Source organism: Elgaria multicarinata, chromosome 3, assembly GCF_023053635.1.
Source record: "Elgaria multicarinata webbii isolate HBS135686 ecotype San Diego chromosome 3, rElgMul1.1.pri, whole genome shotgun sequence".
In the NCBI taxonomy this organism is placed as follows: domain Eukaryota; kingdom Metazoa; phylum Chordata; class Lepidosauria; order Squamata; family Anguidae; genus Elgaria; species Elgaria multicarinata.
Window position 1 is genome coordinate 172,546,373 of NC_086173.1, and position 21,424 is coordinate 172,567,796.

General features: G+C 46.0%; 2 protein-coding genes across 2 annotated transcripts in view; one reads left to right on the forward strand and one right to left on the reverse strand.

Annotated features, from left to right (window-relative positions):
- The window catches only part of LOC134396274 (zinc finger protein 420-like), a 647,156-nt gene that overhangs the window by 418,855 nt on the left and 206,877 nt on the right, over window positions 1-21,424 (forward strand). The window contains exon 5 of the mRNA XM_063122695.1: window positions 20,354-20,367. Coding sequence (XP_062978765.1) covers window positions 20,354-20,367 — 14 coding nt within the window. The remainder of the gene's footprint in view (window positions 1-20,353; window positions 20,368-21,424) is intronic.
- Window positions 17,462-21,424, reverse strand: part of LOC134396484 (zinc finger protein 420-like) — a 28,355-nt gene continuing 24,392 nt past the window's right edge. Inside the window, exon 8 of the mRNA XM_063123007.1 lies at window positions 17,462-18,579. Within this exon, the coding sequence (XP_062979077.1) occupies window positions 17,603-18,579 (977 nt within the window). The 3' untranslated portion in view covers window positions 17,462-17,602. The remainder of the gene's footprint in view (window positions 18,580-21,424) is intronic.

Here is a 21,424-nt window from a genome sequence, read left to right on the forward strand (position 1 = left end):
TAAGAATTGTGTAGATCTGTATATAGTTTCTCACTTTGTAAAATGGAACTGATCACTGCTCTATGATCACTGCTTACTGATCACTGCTCTCTGTGTATGCCTCAGTGTGCTGATCTGAACTGATCTGAATTGAACTGCGCAGAAGCCTGAAGGAAATAAACCAGCTCTGCTGTGTAAGACCTGCGTGATGTGTGTTTGTTTCTGAGCACAAACAGAGTTCCAGAAAGAGAAAAGTTCTGGCACAATAACCCAACAGTGTCATCAATGTGCGGCTGATACCCAGCTCTACCTTTCCTTTTCATCAAACCCAGGTGAGGCAGTGGCTGTTCTGAACCAGTACCTGGGCACAGTAATGGACTGGATGAGGGCCATCTAACTGAGACTCAATCCAGACAAGACGGAGGTACTGTTAGCGGGTGGTTCATCTGTTCGGCGAGGTGATGTTTGCCCTGTCCTGGACGAGGTTGCACTCTCCCTAAAGGATCGGGTGCGTAGTTTGGGGATGCTCTTGGATCCAGAACTGTCACTTGAGGCACAGATGAACTCAGTGGCAAAGAGCACCTTTTATCAGCTGAGGTTGATATACCAACTTCAATTACCCTGATATCTGTTGGGAGACCATTACTGCCAAAAGCGGCCATTCCAAGAAATTCCTGACATGTATGGGTGATAACTTTCTCCTACAGAAAGTGGTGGAAGAAACTAGAGGATCGACAATCCTTGACTTGTTATTGACCAATAGGGATGACTTAGTGGATAAAGTGGCAGTTACGGGAACTCTGGGGGAAAGTGACCACGTCATACTTGAATTCTTGATTATGAAGGAGACAAAAGTCGAGCGTAGCCATACACGTACACTGGATTTTAGAAAAGCTGATTTTAATAAACTCAAAACTATAATAAGTAAGGTCCCGTGGCAAGTGAGCCTAAAGAGAAAAGGAGTGCAGGATGGGTGGGAGTATTTAAAAAATGAAATTTTAAAGGCACAGTTACAAACAATTCCAACAAGGAGAAAAGATAGAAGACAACAGAGGAAACCAATGTGGCTCCACAAAAAGCTTAGAGATGACCTGAAAACAAAAAGGGATACATATAGGAAGTGGAAGGAAGGCCAGGCTACAAAAGAAGAGTACAGACAAGTGGCGCAGAAGTGCCGAAATGGCGTCAGGAAGGCTAAAGCTGTGAATGAGCTGAGATTAGCGAGGGATGCTAAAAGCAATAAAAAGGCTTTCTTCAGATACGTGAGTAGTAAAAGACAGAGGAAAGAAATGGTGGTTCAACTGCTTAATGAGGATGGCAAATTGATAACAGACGACAAAGAAAAGGCTGAAGTGCTCAACTCCTACTTTGCCTCGGTCTTCTCCCAAAAGCGGGTCTATGACCCCCCTGGAAAAAGTGAAGCAGAAATTGAGGGGGCAGGATTGCAGTTTGAGATTGATAAACAAATGGTCAAAGAACACCTAATTTCCTTGAATGAGTTCAAATCTCCAGGGACCGATGAACTGCATCCTAGAGTAATGAAGGAGCTAGCGGAAGAACTCTCAGAACCTTTGTCTATTATCTTTGCAAAATCATGGAAGACGGGTGAGGTGCCGGACGACTGGAAGAGGGCTAATGTTGTCCCTATCTTCAAAAAGGGCAAAAAGGAGGAACCTGGGAACTACAGACCTGTCAGTCTGACATCCATCCCTGGGAAAATTCTGGAGCAGATTATAAAGAAGTCAATCTGTAAACACCTTGAAATCAATGCAGTGATTACTAGAAGCCAACATGGATTTGTCAGGAACAAATCCTGTCAGACTAATTTGATCTCATTTTTTGATAGGATAACCTCCCTTGTGGACTGTGGGAATGCTGTGGATGTCATATATCTTGACTTCAGCAAAGCTTTTGACAAAGTACCACATGACATTCTGATTAACAAACTAGCTAAAAGTGGGCTAGATGGAACAACTATTAGGTGGATCCACAGCTGGCTACAGAATCGGACTCAAAGAGTACTTATCAATGGAACCTTCTCAAACTGGGGAGAGGCAACGAGTGGGGTGCCGCAGGGCTCAGTCCTGGGCCCAGTGCTCTTCAACATTTTTATTAATGATTTGGATGAGGAGGTGCAGGGAACGCTGATGAAATTTGCAGATGACACAAAATTGGGTGGGATAGCTAATACCCTGGAAGACAGAAACAAACTTCAAAGTGATCTTGATAGGCTGGAGTGCTGGGCTGAAAACAACAGAATGAAATTTAATAGGGATAAATGCCAAGTTCTACATTTAGGGAATAGTAACCAAATGCACAGTAACAAGATGGGGGACACTTGGCTCAGCAATACTACAAACGAGAAAGATCTTGGAATTGTTGTAGACCGCAAGCTGAATATGAGCCAACAGTGCGATATGGCTGCAAGAAAGGCAAATGCTATTTTGGTCTGCATTAATAGAAGTATAGCTTCCAAATCACGTGAGGTACTGGTTCCTCTCTATTCGGCCCTGGTTAGGCCTCATCTAGAGTATTGCATCCAGTTCTGGGCTCCACAATTCAAGAAGGACACAGACAAGCTGGAGCGTGTTCAGAGGAGGGCAACCACGATGACCAGGGATCTGGAAACAAAGCCCTGTGAAGAGAGACTGAAAGAACTGGGCATGTTTAGCCTGGAGAAGAGAAGGTTGAGGGAAGACAAGATAGCACTCTACAAATACTTAAAAGGTTGTCACACAGAGGAAGGCCAGGATCTCTTCTCGATCCTCCCAGAGTGCAGGACACGGAATAACGGGCTCAAGTTAAAGGAAGCCAGATTCCAGCTGGACATCAGGAAAAACTTCCTGACTATTAGAGCAGTGCGACGGTGGAACCAGTGACCTAGGGAGGTTGTGGGCTCTCCCACACTAGAGGCCTTCAAGAGGCAGTAGGACAACCATCTGTCAGGGATGCTTTAGGGTGGATTCCTGCATTGAGCAGGGGGTTGGACTAGATGGCCTTGTAGGACCCTTCCAACTCTGCAATTCTATGATTCTATGAACTTCGCCCTTATCTGGACAGAGATAGCCTAGCTACAGTGATCCATGCTCTGATAACCTCTCGTTTGGATTACTGCAATGCGTTATACGTGGGGCTGCCTTGGAAAACGGTCCGGAAACTCCAACTGGTACAAAACAGGGCAGCACAGTTACTAACAGGGACTGGCAGATGAGAATACATCACGCCAGTCCTTTTCCAGCTTCGTTGGCTGCCAGCCCAGGTCCAGGCCAGATTCAAAGTGCTGGAATTAACATTTAAAGCCCTAAACGGCTTGGGGCCAGGCTATCTGAAGGAACGCCTCCTCCCGTATGTACCTGCCCGGACCCTAAGTTAATCCTCAGGGGTCCTTCTCCGTGGGACCCTGCCAAAGGAAGTGAGGCAGGTGGCTACCAGGAGGAGGGCCTTCTCTGCTGTGGCACCCCGGCTGTGGAATGAGCTCCCTAAGGAGGTTTGCTTGGCACCTACATTATATGCTTTTAGACGCCAGGTGAAGACCTTTTTATTCTCCCAGCATTTTAACAGTCTATAAATAAATTTTAACTTGGTGTTTTAAATTTGTAATTTTGCATTGCTGATGTTTTTATCTGGTTGAGCTTTTATATTGTATTTTATAGTATGGTTACACACTGTTGTTTTATACTTTGAATGTTTTTAATTTTTGTGAACCGTCCAGAGAGCTCCGGTTATTGTGCAGTATAGAAATGTTAATAAATAAATAAATAAATAAATAAGAAGCAAACCAGTTATAAGCAGAGTCTATAACCAGGCTTGTGTAAATTACCCATAAGGAATGTTCCACTTAATCTGAGGCCCAACAGATAATTTGTACCAACAGTAAGGGCACCATCTTTAGACAGGAAAAAGTCCTACACCACCCAGCAATCCCCAGTCAGCTATTCTGGGAGTTGTAGGACTTTTTTTTTCTGTCTAAAGTTGCATAGAATTTTACCCAAAATGTGATTTTAAAAATAAACACAGAGACACACACCTCTTTGTAAACATTTAGTTTATTTCTTCAGAAATGCCAAAAAAATGTTTATAGCATAACAAGATACATTACGAGAGCATAGGACACTTATAGAGGCAACAAGCCAAACACATTTCAGAAACTTTAAGAAACTTCTTTCGCATCTTTCCTTTGAAAAATCAAAACCTCTGAACCATGGGAATTTTCTGACCTTTACCAAAAGAGAGGAAATTTCAAGATGAAGTGGTGATGCAATTTAAGGCTTATTCTTCACTCAGAACATTTCTAGGGCTTTTTGGAGTTGTGAATTCTTTTGATGTGAATTCAAGTGTAGCTTGCAACTGAATTGCTTTCCTCATTCAGTTCTACAGCTTCTCCCGTGTGTGGATTCCTTTATGTCTTTTGAGGTGTGAGCTGTGACTAAAGCTCTTTCCACACTCTAAGCATTTATAGGGTTTCTCCCCTGTGTGGATTCTTTGATGTGATTTAAGGTGTGTGTTGCGAATAAAGCCCTTTCTACACACCGAGCACTGATATGGCCTCTTGCCTGCATGAACTCTTTGATGAATTGTAAACGCCCGTTTGCGTCTGAATTGCTTTCCACACTCAGAACACTGGTGGGGTTTCTCTCCTGTGTGGATGCTTTGATGAGCATAAAGGGAGGGCTTCCGACTGAAGCTCTTTCCACACTCTGAGCACGTATATGGCTTGTCCTCACTGTGGACTTTAAGATGAGAAGCAAGGCCTATGCTCTGGCTAAAGCACTTTCCACACTCTGAGCATTTATAGGGCTTCTCCCCAGTGTGGACTCTTTGATGTAAGATAAGATGTATCCTCTGCCTGAACCAGTTTCCACACTCCAAGCATCGAAATGCCTTCTCCCCGGTGTGGATTTTTTTATGACCTTTCAGGTGTCCGTTGTCCCTGAAGCTCTTTCCACACTCTGAGCATGTATAGGGCTTCTCCCCGGTGTGGATCCTGTGGTGAGCAATAAGGCCAGTGCTGTGCCTGAAGGTCTTTCCGCACTCTGCGCATCGACATGGCTTCTCACCTGTGTGGATTCTTTGATGAAATGTAAGACCCACTTTCCTAGTGAAACTCCTTCCACACTCTGAGCACTGATATGGTCTCTCTCCAGTGTGTATTCTTTGATGTACTCGAAGTGCTGTGCTTCGGGTGAAGCTTTTCCCACATCTCTTGCATTGATGCAACTTCTCCCCGGTGTGGGTCTTTTGATGTATTGTCAAGCTTCTGCTCTGCTTGAAATGCTTCCCACATTGTGGACATTGCCATGTTTTGTCCCTATCTTGCAGACTTTGGAGTGTGTTAAGGCTTGATTTCCTAACTAAGATTTTTGCCTCTAGAAGGGACTTTTCCCTTTGATTTCTTTTGGGACCTTCCTTGGGGCCTTGGGGTCTTCCTCTTTCAGGCCTGCTGGATGTCTCCTTCCACAGCTGTTTTGCCTCCGTTTTCTTTCGCTGTTCCTCGCAATCTTCCTCATTCTTCTTCCCATTGCCTGAAGGAAGAGAGAGAGAGAGAAATCCCTGCTAGGAAAACTCACAGCATGATACACCTGACCAGGATTCCCCATCCCAAGAAGCAGCTACCTGTTGATCTCTCTTCTTCCGAGTCCTCCACAAATGGGTCTTCCCCCTCCTCCAGCTGGAAAATGAGGTCAGGTTTGGGAACCAGAAGTCTTCCTTTGGAAGAAAGAAAGAGACACGTCACTCTGGGCATTTCAGATTCAAACAAACCTCCAGGGATTCGAAGACAGCCTGTTTGAATCTTCCTATCCCAACCCCAGGAAAATAAATGGACATTTCATTCCTGTATATGGCATGCAACAAGGTGGAGGAGGAGAGAAGTTACTACTCTGAACTGGAAGCAACTCTCCCCTGCCAGGATTTGTCCACCACTTCACCAGCATGCGATGAACCGGCACTGGCAAGGCAGCCATGGAGGGAAAAACCCAGTAGCAAACTTCTCAAAGTGCGCTCTTAGAGCATCACAGTTCCTCCAAAGGAGAGCCAGAAGACATCGGGTGAAGCAGCGACCACAAAAGGCCTCAAGGTCAGAACTTGTTTCCCTTCCGAGAAAACCCCATAATCCTGCCAGCCCGGAAGAAGAGAAGGGGAGTTGGGGAAGCCCTTGAAGAGCGAAAAATAAGGCTATAAGTATTCTTTTGCTGAATAGGAGCCAACAGCATGATGTGGCTGCAAAAAAAGCAAATGTTATTTTGGGATGCATTAATAGAAGTATAGCTCCCAAATTGCATGAGGTACTGGTTCCTCTCTATTCAGCCCTGGTTAGGCCTCATCTAGAGTATTGCATCCAGTTCTGGGCTCCACAATTTAAGAAGGACGCAGACAAGCTGGAGCGTGTTCAGAGGAGGGCAACCAGGATGATCAGGGGTCTGGAAACAAAGCCCTATGAAGAGAGACTGAAAGAACTGGGCATGTTTAGCCTGGAGAAGAGAAGATTGAGGGGAGACATGATCGCACTCTTCAAATACTTAGAAGGTTGTCACACAGAGGAGGGCCAGGATGTCTTCTTGATCCTCCCAGAGTGCAGGACACAGAATAACGGGCTCAAGTTAAAGGAAGTCAGATTCCAGCTGGACATCAGGAAAAATTTCCTGACTGTTAGAGCAGTACAACAATAGAACCCATGACCTAGGGAGCTTCAAGCAGGCCACCTTGTGGGTTCCATTTTGAGTCCTGACTAATTATTCCAGCCAAGGGAAAGGTGGAGCCTTACCCAGGGAGATCAGATTTTGCCAGGTCTCCAGCACGACTTGCTTGTACAGAGTCCTCTGGGCTGGATCCAGTAAAGCCCACTCCTCCTCCGAAAAATGCACGGACACCTCCTCAAAGGTCACCGGACACTGAAAACAGGAGGATATTGCAAGAAGGATCTTGGCATTGTTGTAGATCGCAAGCTGAATAGGAGCCAACAGTGCGATATGGCTGCAAGAAAGGCCAATGCTATTTTGGGCTGCATTAATAGAAGTATAGCTTCCAAATCACGTGAGGTCCTGGTTCCTCTCTATTCGGCCCTGGTTAGGCCTCATCTAGAGTATTGCATCCAGTTCTGGGCTCCACAATTCAAGAAGGACGCAGACAAGCTGGAGCGTGTTCAGAGGAGGGCAACCAGGATGATCAGGGGTCTGGAAACAAAGCCCTGTGAAGAGAGACTGAAAGAACTGGGCATGTTTAGCCTGGAGAAGAGAAGGTTGAGGGAAGACAAGATAGCACTCTTCAAATACTTAAAAGGTTGTCACACAGAGGAAGGCCAGGATCTCTTCTCGATCCTCCCAGAGTGCAGGACACGGAATAACGGGCTCAAGTTACAGGAAGTCAGATTCCGGCTGGACATCAGGAAAAACGTCCTGACTGTTAGAGCAGTATGACAATGGAACCAGTGACCTAGGCAGTTGGTGGGCTCTCCCACACTAGAGGCCTTCAAGAGGCAGCTGGACAACCATCTGTCAGGGATGCTTTAGGGTGGATTCCTGTATTGAGCAGGGGGTTGGCCTCGATGGCCTTGTAGGCCCCTTCCAACTCTGCTATTCTATGATTCTATGATAATTATCCTCACAGATAATGCAAGAATGCCAAAATTAACTGGAAAAGAGCCCATGCTTCCTGAGTTACGTGTAAAACATTCCTTGTGCGCGCTTCGGACAGGCGGAAAAGGAAATGGGCAAATGAAAGGTTATGGGGGCAATTCTAAATCTGCCCCTTTCAATTTCCCCAAAGCTGATCCTAGATTCTACCAAGTTTCATTCAAGACAATATGGATTTGAGAGGGGGGGATGTTTTGCAGCCCCCGGACAAGGGATAACCTGAGAGCACGCCTCACTCAACAACAGCAGAAGTCCGTACGTTTTTTATTTCATTTCCCTCTGAGCTCGTTATTTACATTTCTTTCTCTCTATATATAACAGGGGCTGGAAGTGTTGAGCCCAGGGGTCTCCATAAGCCTTTTCATCAAGCTGTCCACCACAACCCCAAGATTGGTCAGACTTTCTTGATCAGTCACCACCAGCTCAGATCCCATCAGGCTATTCTTGAGTTTATTTGCCCCAATGTGCAACGCCATTTTTGCCGTTGGCTCCACCTGCCACTTCAGCTTCTCTGAAATGGAATTCAGTCCTCAGGCTGAATCAGGTTCGACACATCTGCTTTAGTCCCGGGGTGACGTGAAAAGGATTGAGGCTCTCCCACAGAATCCCAGATTAGTAGAGTTGGAAGGTCCTCTTAAGGCCATCGAGTCCACCCCCTGCTCAATGCAGGAATCCCCCCTAAAGCATCCCTGACAGATGGTTGTCCAGCTGCCTCTTGAAGGCCTCTAGGGTGGGAGAGCCCACAACCTCCCTAGGTAACTGATTCCATTGTCATACTGCTCTAACAGTGAGGAAGTTTTTCCTGATGCTCAGCCAGTTCTCCTGCCCATCCTTTCTATTCTTTTTTTCCTACCTGATCCAGCTGCAGAGCGTAAAATCATAGATAGAATCATAGAATAGCAGAGTTGGAGGGGGCCTACAAGGCCATCAATCCAACCCCCTGCTCAAAGCAGGAATCCACCCTAAAGCATCCCTGACAGATGGCTTCTTTGGGCTCTCCTCTGCTGGAGGTCTTCAAGCAGAGGATGAAACCTCTGTCCCAGATGCCGTAGCTGCATCCAGAATTGCATTGAGGAGGTCCATCCAAAGCTACATTTCTTTACATCCGCCTACCAAACCCAGGCACCCTGCAAATGTGTTGGACTGCAAGTCCCATTATCCCCACCCTGCATGACCCTGAAATGCAGGGTGTCCTCCCCCGCCCCCCAATTTTATCCCCACAGCCACTTTGTCATGCACCTGGCAGGGCTCTTTTATATACATGCCGAGTTTTAGGGGAAATGGTGTTGGCTCTCCTTACATGCAGTCTCTGCCCTTTGCCGTTACCAGGATGAAACACTCTCACCTGCAGCTTCTTCTGCTCCACTTGGCTCCGCAGGAAACCTTCTGCCAGGGCCACCGCCTGGGAACTGGTCTCCGCTCCACGTTCCCTGACCCAGTTCTCCATCTCCGGGGGCAGGACGGCCAGGAACGGCTCCAGGACCACCAGGTCCATCATCTGATCTTTCATGTGTCTTTCTGGCTGCAGCCGCTGACGGCAAAGGTGGTGGAGATGGCTGCATAGCTCCTGCAGCCCCAAGGCGTCTTTGTAGCGGAACTGCCAGAAACGCTGGCTTCGGACGTTAGAGCTGGCTGGGTGCCTACCCAGGACCTTCCGCACAATCCCTTCCCAGAATTCCCCAGTGCTCCCAGCCCCAATGGCTTCATGGGTCCTTGCTATCTCCAGGCCAGCTGAGCCTTGGCTTGCCATGAAGGAACCTCTTTCTTAAGTCAAGATTGCCCAGAGAGTCTCAGCAGAGAAAGTCTTTCAAAGTGAACAGTTTATTCTGTACACAAAGTGTTACATTCTGGAAGCTAGAAGATACGTTACGAGCAAGAATGGAGGATTCTGGTCAGCAACTGAGCTTTAACCTGTAGGGAAGTTGGAGAAAAGCTCAGGGTAAACTATTATTTATTATTTTACAGTACTTTTACACCTCTCCCCATCTCAAGATTCAGGGGAGACATGACAGCACTCTTCAAATACTTGAAAGGTTGTCACACAGAGGAGCGCTAGGATCTCTTCTCGATCCTCCCAGTGCAGGAAACGGAATAACGGGCTCAAGTTAAAGGAAGCCAGATTCCAGCTGGACATCAGGAAAAACTTCCTGACTGTTAGAGCAGTACGACAATGGAATCAGTTACCTAAGGAGGTTGTGGGCTCTCCCACACTAGAGGCCTTCAAGAGGCAGCTGGACAAGCATCTGTCGGGGATGCTTTAGGGTGGATTCCTGCATTGAGCAGGGGGTTGGACTCGATGGCCTTGTAGGCCCCTTCCAACTCTGTTATTTTATGATTCTATGAAGATTTTGAAGCAGTGGACAACAAATAGAATTAAAGAATAAAACTGCAATTATCAACAACCACATTTTTAAAAGAACAAAAGTTCTGTTAAACCTGTGGCTTCCTAGAACAATGTTTTCAGGAGGCGCCAGAAGCAATATAATGTTGGCATCTGCCTAACCTCCAGTGGCAAGGAATTCCATCGGAGGGGGGCCACCCCGCTGAAGGCTCTTCCCCTGGTGGACTCCAATCAGAGGATAGGTCTATGTGGAGCCACCAGGAGCAGGCCCTCGGATGACCTCAGTGGCCAGGCAGGTTGATAGGGGAGAAGGTGCTCTCTCAGGTATCCTGGTCCCAAGTTCCTATGGAATTCCCTGCCTCTGGAGGTCAGGCAGGCGCCAACTTTGTATTCCTTTCGGCACCTCCTGAAAATGTCATTATTCCAGGAAGCCTTCCCTTAATGACTAGCCATGGTTCACTGTACCCTTTGCTTCTTTTAAAATCTATTTTAAAGTGTTTTATTCTGTTTTTATTTTATTTTATCTTGTACACTGCTCCGAAATGTTGAATGGGGAGCAGTATATAAATATTATAAATAAATTAAAGAAATAAGATGTTTAGGTCTTTATACACAAGTACCAAACCATTACGGATCCCACTGCTGACACCAAAGATGACCTCAGTAACCAGGCAGGTTCGTAGGGGAGAAGGTGCTTTCTCAGGTGTCCTGGTCCCAAATTGTTTAGGGCTTTGTACACTAGGACTAGAACCTTAATCCTGGCCTGGTAGCAAACAGGCAGCCAGTGCAGTTCCCTCAGCAAAGGAGTTATAGGCTGGAAAGGGGAAGCTCCAGACAACAGCCGTGCTGCTGCATTCTGCACTAGCTCCAACTTCTGGAGCAGCTTTAAGGGCAGCCCCACATAGAGTACAGTCATGCCTTTGGGACATATTCACTGGCTGAGCTTTGGTCCCTTTCTCTGCCAAGAGACATGCTCAGTGGTTGTATCCCTGTGGCCTCTCTTCTCTGGGCATTTCATTGCATCTTAGAATCATAGAATAGTAGAGTTGGAAGGAGACTGGGAGTTGGGAGATCCGGGTTCTAGTCCCCACTCAGCCATGGAAACCCACTGAGTGACTTTGGGCAAGTCACAGACTCTCAGCCCAACCCACCTTATTATTATTATTATTATTTATTTATATAGCACTATCAATGTACATGGTGCTGTACAGAGTAAAACACTAAATAGCAAGACCCTGCCGCATAGGCTTACATTCTAATAAAATCATAATAAAACAATAAGGAGGGGAAGAGAATGCACCAAACAGGCACAGGGTAGGGTAAAACTAACAGTATAAAGTCAGAGCAAAATCAAGTTTTAAAAGCTTTAGGAAAAAAGAAAAGTTTTTAGCTGAGCTTTAAAAGCTGTGATTGAACTTGTAGTTCTCAAATGTTCTGGAAGAGCGTTCCAGGCGTAAGGGGCAGCGGAAGAAAAAGGACGAAGCCGAGCAAGGGAAGTAGAGACCCTTGGGCAGGTGAGAAACATGGCATCAGAGGAGCGAAGAGCACGAGCGGGGCAATAGTGTGAGATGAGAGAGGAAAGATAGGAAGGAGCTAGACAGTGAAAAGCTTTGTAGGTCAACAGGAGAAGTTTATATTGGATTCTGGAGTGAATTGGAAGCCAATGAAGAGGTTTCAGAAGTGGAGTAACATGGTCAGAGCGGCGAGCCAAGAAGATGATCTTTGCGGCAGAGTGGTGAACAGAAACCAACGGATTGATGTGAGAAGAAGGAAAGCCAGTGAGAAGAAGGTTGCAGTAGTCCAACCGAGAAATAACCAATGCATGAACACCTCACAGGGTTGTTGTTGTGAGGATAAAATGGAGAGGAGGAGGATTATGTACACCGCCTTGGGTTCCTTGGAGGAAAAAAGGCAGGATATAAATGCAACAATAAATAAATAAATAGGTCCAACTCAGCTGTGTCTGCCATGGTGTGGCCCGTTCACCCAGTTTGGAGAGATCCCTCTGGAGTTCCAGCAGGCGGGTGGGAATTCTTTACCACCCTGGACAATTGGGTGTCATCCACAAACTCAGCCATCTGATTCTTCACCCCCAACTCCAGGTGAGGAAAAGACACCCCCTCCCCCGCACACAGCTCAGAGCCTTATAGGATCTAAGGGACACCTTGAGAAAATTGGGGGGGGTGATAAATGGAGGTGTTCCAGGGCAACTGGACCACCACCACTCTGGGAGCCAAACTGGGAATTTAGAGGCTAAGGATGTCTCAAGGGATCCTCGGCTAATCCTGGTCCCCCGACCTTTGCTGGCACCTTGCAGGGCTGAAAGACGAGTCACCTGTTTCCACAACTCAGTCCTGAGTTTTCGTCCGCTGCTGGACCGCCCTTCTTCGACCTGGAGCCGGCAGCAAGGTGCGTTGTGTCTGCTCATCATCGCCACGCGGCGTGGCCGATGGAGTCCTCCACGTGTTGAAGGCACCAGGTAGGGGTGTGCGTGTGTGTGTGTGTGTGTAGGGCGGTAGGAGATGAATTGCAAGCGGGAACTTTCTATGGGTTCTGGACCCACGTTTGGGGAGAAGGAACACCCCCTTCCCCACCTGTCTCCTGTGGTTGCATTGTACTCACCGGAACAGCCGCAGGGATGGATGCGTCTCTCTGCCCGTTCCTACCTCCACTGACCCACAACTATAGAGCCCAGGTGGACCAGAGGGGGGAGGGGGAGAGGAAGGGGAGGGGGGTCTTCAACCAATGGGGAAAATGCATCTCTGACTCGGTCAGCTGATGGTGGGCGGGCTGAAAGCCCGCAAGGTAGGGGCGGGGCGGGGCGAAAGGAAGGGAGTCTACAAGAAAGGGCGCCACCACGTGTTAGACCCTCTCGGTTTCGCAAGCACAGGAGCAGCAGTCCAGATCCCCATGAGAACTCTGGGGCCCTGGAGGAGGAGACTGAGCAGGGGGCAGCCAGCTCGTCCCGGTAAAACCAAAAAAAAAGAAAAAAGCAATGACCTTTCCATTGATAAAATAATTTCCTGGGATAACATAGTGTATCATTCCACTTCAGTCGGTGATGTATAAACTAAGTTGTGTCTGCCCATCATTGGCAGTGTGGTAAAGTGGTTAAGGTGTTGCAGTCTGGAGATCCAGGTTCTAGTCCCCACTCGGCCATGGAAACCCACGGTGTGACTTTGGGCCAGTCACAGACTCTCAGCCCGACCTACCTTGCAGGGTTGTTGCTGTTAAGATAAAATGCAGAGGAGGAGGAGGAGGATTATGTATGCTGCCTTGGGTTCCTTGGAAGAAAAAAAAAAGGCAGGATATAAATGTAATAATAAAATAAGTATGTTCATTGCTCGTCTTTGACTGGATTTGTGCTGGTCGTTTGAGAGGCTTGATGTCAGAATTCAGATGTATAAACTAACCTGGTACCCAGCCTTGTGCTTCTGAGGTGTATTGCAACTTCCAGCATCCCCCAGCGAGACTGAGTTCGGGTCAGGTCCCTTTGATCCCTTTCGTGAACCGCCCAGAGAGTTTCAGCTATTGGGCGGTATACAAATGTAATAAATAAATAAATAAATATCCTTTCACAGGCTGAGAGGTTTGCAGCCTTTTCCAGGTGGGCTCTCCAAAGTCTGAGCCTGAGCAGCGTGTTCTATGTTGGGTTTGGGTGGCCAGGGCAGGGTTGCTATGGATCAGAGATTCTCATAGTGTGTGTCTCTTCCTCACCCCCAACTGCTTGACAATTGCTCAGCAATTATTATTTTTTTAAAAGAATATTCTTGTTCTACAAATCAGGGACTGCCATTTTAATAACTACAGCCTTGCTTTTTATTCCGCAATGGATGTGCCTGTTTTGGTGAGTTCTGTGAAGTTTTGTGTTATATCTGTCAGCTTTCACATAGAATCATCGAATAGTAAAGTTGGAAGGGGCCTAAAAGGCCATCAAGTCCAACCCCCTGCTCAATGCAGGAATCCACCCTAAAGCATCCCTGACAGAGGGTTGTCCAGCTGCCTCTTGATGGCCTCTAGTGTGGGAGAGCCCACAACCTCCCTCTGTAACTGGTTCCATTGTCATACTTCTCGAACAGTCAGGAAGTTTTTCCTGATGTCCAGCCGGAATCTGGCTTCCTTTCACTTGAGCCCGTTATTCCATTTCCTGCACTCTGGGAGGATCGAGAAGAGATCCTGGCCCTCCCCTGTGTGACAACCTTTCTAGTATTTGAAGAGTGCTCTCATGTCTCCCCTCAATCTTCTCTTCTCCAGGCTAAACATGTCCAGTTCTTTCAGTCTCTCTTCATAGGGCTTTGTTTCTAGACCTCTGATCATCCTGGTTGCCCTCCTCTGAACACGCTCCAGCTTGTCTGCGTCTTTCTTGAAGTGTGGCGCCGAGAACTGGACGCAATACTCACATTCATCCTGCTTCTATATTTTTTTCTCTCCCATAAATATGAGAACCCAATTAGGTCATCCCATGAACCTGTGGTGCTTCATCCCATGAAGGAAACTCCTACCCACGTGGGGTTTCCCATGTGTGTGGTTCGGAAGCTGCAGTTAGAGTGTTCACTTGGACACCTAGATCTGCTCATATAAAACCTGTTAAAAGAACGGCACCAGCTACTGGTTAGCTACCGAGCCACGTACAAAGTGATGTTGTTATCGTCAGGTCACTCCACTTCTGAAATCTCTTCATTGGCTTCCAATTCACTCCAGAATCCAATATAAACTTCTCCTGCTGACCTTCAAAGCTCTTCACGGTCTAGCTCCTGCCTATCTCTCCTCTCTCATCTCACACTATCGCCCCGCTCATGCTCTCCGCTCCTCTGATGCCATGCTTCTCGCCTGCCCAAGGACCTCCACTTCCCTTACTCGGCTCCGTCCTTTTTCTTCTGCTGCCCCTTACGCCTGGAACGCTCTTCCAGAACACTTGAGAACTACCAACTCAATCACTGCTTTTAAAACTCAGCTAAAAACTTTTCTTTTCCCTATAGCCTTCAAATATTGAGTTTGTTCTGACTCTATACTGTTAGCCTCACCCTACCCGGTGCCTGTTGACACTTCCCTGTGCCTGTTCGCATTCTCCTTCCCTCTTTATTGTTTACTACAACTTATTAGATTGTAAGCCTATGCGGCAGGGTCTTGCTATTTACTGTGTTATCTGTACAGCACCATGTACATTGATGGTGCTATATAAATAAATAAATAAATAAATAAATAAATAATAATAATAATAATAATAATAATAATCGTATAAAGCCCGGAAACACCCTTGGGTCACCCTTTATGATGACCTATGAAGCCTTATACGGCTTGGGACCACAATACCTAATGGAACGCCTTTCCCAACATGAACCTACCCGAACACTACGTTCAACATCTAAGGTCCTCCTCTGGGTGCCTACCCCGAGGGAAGCTCGGATGGTGGCAACAAGAGAGAGGGCCTTCCCTGTGGTGGCCCCCCAACTGTGAAACAATCTCCCTGACGAGGCCCTCTTGGCGCAGACATTGTCATCTTTTCAGCACCAGGTCAAGATTTTTCTCTTCTCCCAGGCATTTATTTATTTATTTATTTATTTAGCACCATCAGTGTACATGGTGCTGTACAGAGTAAAACAATAAAATACCAAAACCCTCCCGCATAGGCTTACATTCTAATAGAATCATAATAAAACAGTAAGAAGGGGAAGAGAATGCACCAAACAGGCACAGGGTAGAGTAAAACTAACAGTATAAAAGTCAGATCAGAATCAAGTTTTAAAAGCTTTAGAAAAAAGAAACGTTTTTAGCTGAGCTTTAAAAGCTGCGATTGAACTTGTAGTTCGCAAATGTTCTGGAAGAGCGTTCCAGGCGTATGGGGTGGCGGAAAAAGATGGACGAAGCTGAACAAGGGAGAAGGATAATGAAAACAGAAGGATATTGCAAGAAGGATCTTGGCATTGTTGTAGATCGCAAGCTGAATAGGAGCCAACAGTGCGATATGGCTGCAAGAAAGGCAAATGCTAATTTGGGCTGCATTAATAGAAGTAGAGCTTCCAAATCACGTGAGGTACTGGTTCCTCTCTATTCGGCCCTGGTTAGGCCTCATCTAGAGTATTGCATCCAGTTCTGGGCTCAATTCAAGAAGGACGCAGACAAGCTGGAGCGTGTTCAGAGGAGGGCAACCAGGATGATCAGGGGTCTGGAAACAAAGCCCTATGAAAAGAGACTGAAAGAACTCGGCCTGGAGAAGAGATGATTGAGGGGAGACATGATAGCACTCTTCAAATACTTGAAAGGTTGTCACACGGAGGAGGGCCAGGATGTCTTCTCGATCCTCCCAGAGTGCAGGACACGGAATAAGGGGCTCAAGTGACAGGAAGCCAGATTCCAGCTGGACATCAGGAAAAAGTTCCTGGCTGTTAGAGCAGTACGACAATGGAATCAGCTACCTAGGGAGGTTGTGGGCTCTCCCACACTAGAGGCATTCAAGAGGCAGCTGGACAACCATCTGTCAGGGATGCTTTAGGGTGGATTCCTGCATTGGTTGGACTCGATGGCCTTGTAGGCCCCTTCCAACCCTGCTTTTCTATGATTCTATATAGCAATATGTAATATATGTTATATATCAATATGTAATGAGCCTGGGTCTGTTTTTTTGGCTCATCGTTTCTAAAGTTCATATAGTGGTTTTAAATGTATGTGAATTATGCATGTTTTTGTGGTTGTTCATTTTTCCATATAGTTTTTAAATATTTTGTCTTATGTGAACCGCCCAAAGAGCTTTGGCTATGGGGCAGTATATAAATGCAATAAATAAATAAACAAACAAACAAACTTGGGACAAGGATATCTAGCAGACTGCATCCCCTTATATACACCCACATGACATTTACGATCCTCAGAGGAGGTTCTGCTCGTCATTCCTAGACTGAACAGAACATCGTCATGAAGAACCTCAACAACGGGGCCTTCTCTGTAGCGGCACCCACCCTCTGGAAAACTCTCCCTCATGTGGTTCGGGAGGCGGAAAATATAACATCTTTCAAACACCTCCCGAAAACACATCTTTTTAGACAAGGTTCCCTGGACTGTTTCTGGTTTTATAGGATGTTTTTAAGGTTTTAAATCTTGACCTTTTGCATACTGTAAACCATCCAGAGAGCCTCGGCGACTGGGCAGTATAAAAAAAAGTAATAAATAAATAAATAAATAAATAAATAAATAAAATGAAGACCTGAAGCTTCACTCCTTTGCATGGAAACTTTCTACAGAAATAGAAGTGTGAAATAGCCAGTGTGGTGTAGTGGCTAAGGTGTTGGAATGGGAGTCGGGAGATCCGGGTTCTAGTCCCCACTCGGCCATGAAAACCCACTGGGTGACTTTGGGCCAGTCACAGACTCTCAGCCCAACCCACCTCACAGGGTTGTTATTGTGAGGATAACATGGAGAGGAGGAGGATTATGTACGCCGTCTTGGGTCCCTGGCAGGAAAAAAGGGGGATATAAATGTAATAAATAAATAAAAAGACTACCGGTCAGAAGTCCACAGTAAGGCAATTATCTTTATTCAGTGAGCAAGCTTTTGAATTCTCCGGACGCTTTATCCAGTCTCCCTGTGCTTCAAGTATTTATTTGGGGGAAGGGTCTTTCCTATGCGGATTCTCCAATGAGTAAGAGGAACTCATTTAGCAATAAAGTTCTTCTTGCTTAATCTCAGAAGTTAAGCACTGGTTTTCCTGTGTGAATTCTCCGATAGGACACAACAGCGATGCCCCGTCTGAAGCCATCTCAACGCTCCAAGCAATAATGGGTCTTTCTACCCCAGGGTGGATTTTCTGATGCCTATTTAGATCTGCTTTTCTATAAAACCGCTTTCCGCACTCCAGACATTGGTACGGTCTGTCCCCTGTGTGTATTTTTTGATGCGTAGTGAGGTCTGTATGCTGCCTGAAATTCTTTCCACACTCCAGGCACTGATACGGTTTCTCTCCTGTGTGGATGCTTTGATGGCAAGTGAGGCTTTTTTTCTGGCTGAAGCTCTTTCCACACTCCAGGCATTTATATCGCTTCTCTCCTGTGTGAATTCTTTGGTGTGTAAGAAGGTTTGATTTGTCGTAAAAGCTCTTCCCGCAATCTGAGCAGAAAAAAGGCCTCTCTCCTGTGTGGATTCTTTGATGGGAAGTATAGCTTGTGATTTGGCTGAAGCTCTTTCCGCATTCTGCGCATGTGTAGGGTTTCTCCCCAGTGTGGATTCTTCTGTGTCGAACAAGATGCGGTTTGTCATAAAAGCTCTTTCCACAGTCTGAGCAGACATAGGGTTTCTCTCCTGTGTGGATTCTTTGGTGGGACGTCAGCCCAAAGCTCTGATGGAATCCCTTTCCACAGATCGAGCACTGATATGGTTTTTCCCCTGTGTGAATTCTTTGGTGTATAACAAGGCTTGATTTGTCATAAAAGCCCTTTCCACACTCTGCACATTTGTACGGTCTCTCCCCTGTGTGGATTCTTTGATGTGAAGAGAGGCTGGCAAGCTGCCGGAAGTTCTTCCCGCACTCCAGGCATTTATACGGCTTCTCTCCCGTGTGGATTCTCCAATGGACATTCAGGTCGGATTTCCGATTGAAGCTTTTCCCGCACACTGGACAGACATTCCTTCTTGTTCCTTTTTTATTCTCTTGCTGAACAGGAATTTCATGAAGATTCTCCCCCTCCTGAGATGCATTCCTCTGCTGCATTGTTTGGTTTCTTTCCTGCTTTTTCGGTCTTTCTTGATTACTGAAATTCTCTTCCCTTGCTTGTTGCTTGTTGCTTTCTGAACGTGATCCGTCCTCTTCTTCAGTCTTCCACCCGTGACCTGCTGGAATAAAGAGGGAAACCTGGTAAGTGTCTAGCCTTGCTCCCCCTGGGCTAGAAGAAAGTGTTTCAGGTGATCAATCAAAATCAGATTCTGAAGTAGAGGAGTTGGCGCCAAAAACGGGCCAGGCTGTACCAGTGGAGGAGAAAGCTCTCACGAGCTCTTCACCAGCTGGGGGTGAACCCTCTCCAGAGCTTATCTCGTCAAGGGCAAATAATACACAGTCAGTGGGAAGCCAACATTCTTCCGAAGGAGAGAGCACAGACAGGCTAGCCGATCCAAGACTACGCCGCAGACTAAAATGGGCAGAGCTCAAGGAAGGCGAGAGAAAGTCAGCCCGGCTGGTGTCCTGTCAGAAGCTGCCTCAGAACTAGTCTCTCTGAAGTTAACGCGTTTTGGGAAAAGGCTTTCCAGTCTTCTTGAAAGGACAATTGTCTTGCTTAGTTTGCATAGTTTTGCCTAGGAGAAAGTTCCTAGAGATCAGACTCTCTTCAGGTGGGAAGAGATGTTTATTGCTTGAATAAAGCTTTGTGGATTACTTAGCAGGCCTCGTTACTGTCTCACAAGAAGGCAGGAGGTTTTGAAAAACATGGCAGTAAGAGCAGAAGGGGACCAGGGAATTCAATGCAGCAGAGAAGACGTTGCACATACCTTGTCCTGCTTCCACACTTTTCCCAAAGATTTAGAGCTGTTCTACACATTCAACCAGATGTGGCACCCCAGTTGTGGAATACCCTCCCTTTGGAGGCCTTAACTTTCGGCACCAAGTTAAAACACGACTCTTTATCAAAGCGTTTGAGGGCTAAATTCTCCATACTTCTAATTGTTTTTAATGTGTCTATTGGTTTTAATGTGTTAACGATTTAATACGTTTTTAGCAGCGTGTATTATTTATTGTTTTACGTTGTTCTGATTTTATCTGTACGCCGCCTGGAGGTCTCAGTGATATAGGACAGGATACAAATGTTTTAATAAACCGATAAATAAAATAAATCAAGAGAGCATAGAAATACAATAAATAAATAAATAAATAATCAGCTACATCCAGGCCTTGGTGCCCAGCCCACATTTATTTATTTATTAAATTTATATACCGCCCCATAGCTGAAGCTCTCTGGGCGGTTTACAAAAGTTAAAACAGTGAACATTAAAAAGTATATAAATTTAAAACCATCAAAAATATAAACAACAGTGTAAAACAGTATCCATTTTAAAGAATGACAGTTCTGGGGTCCATTAAAAAAACAAACAAACTTAGCCAATGTTGTTAAATGCCTGGGAGAAGAGAAAGGTCTTGACCTGGTGCTGAAAACATAACAATGTTGGTGCCAGGCGAGCCTCATCAAGGAGATCATTCCATAAGTGGGGGGCCACCACTGAAAAGGCCCTCTCCCTTGTTGCCATCCTCCGAGCTTCTAAGGAGGAGGACCTTAGATGTTGAGCACAGTGTACAGGTAGGTTCATGTCGGGAGAGGCGTTCCATCAGGTATTGCGGTCCCAAGCCATGTAAGGCTTTATAGGTTAAAACCAGCACCTTAAATTGGGCTTGGAAACATACAGACAGCCAACACAAGCGGGCCAGAATCGGTGTTACATGTTCGAACCTTCTGGTTCCAGTTATCAATCTGGCCGCTGCATTTTGCACAAGCTGCAGCTTCCGAACTGTCTTCAAAGGCAGCCCCACGTAGAGGGCATTGCAGTAGTCGAATTTGGAGGTTACCAGAGCATGGACAACTGAAGCTAGGTTATCCCTGTCCTGATAGGGGCGTAGCTGGGCCACCAAACAGAGTTGGTAGAAGGCACTCCGTGCCACCGAGGCCACCTGGGCCTCAAGTGACAGAGATGGTTCTAGGAGAACCGCCGAGCTCCGAACCTGCTCCTTCAGGGGGAGTGAAGGCCTCACTGGCAGTAATGAACAAGGCTAGGAATTCATGCCCTCCTGAAATTTCTAGACTGAGGAGTCCTTACCCAGAGAGGCTGAATTCTCACTCTTCTCCTCCACAACGTTCATGTGAAGATCCCTCTGGGCAGCATCCAGCAAAGATCCCTTCTCCTCCTCCTCCTCCTCCTCCTTGAAATGTACAGCCACCTCCTGAAAAGTCACAGGAACCTGAAAGGGGACAGGGGGAACAACAATTCATATTAACAGGTAGATGCAGAGAGGGTGAGAAAATTCTTCTCTTTTGTTCACGAATTGCAAGAGACACATTTGAGGCTCAAGAAATGGAAGCCCTTCAAACCTTGATCTGCTTTTGGTTGCAGTCTTTCTTTTTTTAAAAAGAACAACCAGAAATTTATTTATTGCAACCTCCCAAAAATGTGAAATCAAATAAAACACAAATTTCTTCAAACACAACATTTCATTTCACATTCCATTATTTTGGAATTTATCATCCTTGTTTTTTAACACGTCGTATCTTGCAATACCTGTTTTCCTCGCAGCCTTGAAAACCTTTGGATGCTTTTAAGGTTTTAGAAAATATACTTTCTGCAATTTTAAAGTTCTGTTTAAAACCTTTCTATGCTGTGGATTATATACTTTGCTGCTTAGTTTTTATAACTGTCGTTTATATTTTCGTTTTATGGTTCTGATTTTTAATTCCGTATTTTATTGTTACGGCAAGCGACCTTGAGAACTATTGTTATTTTGCAG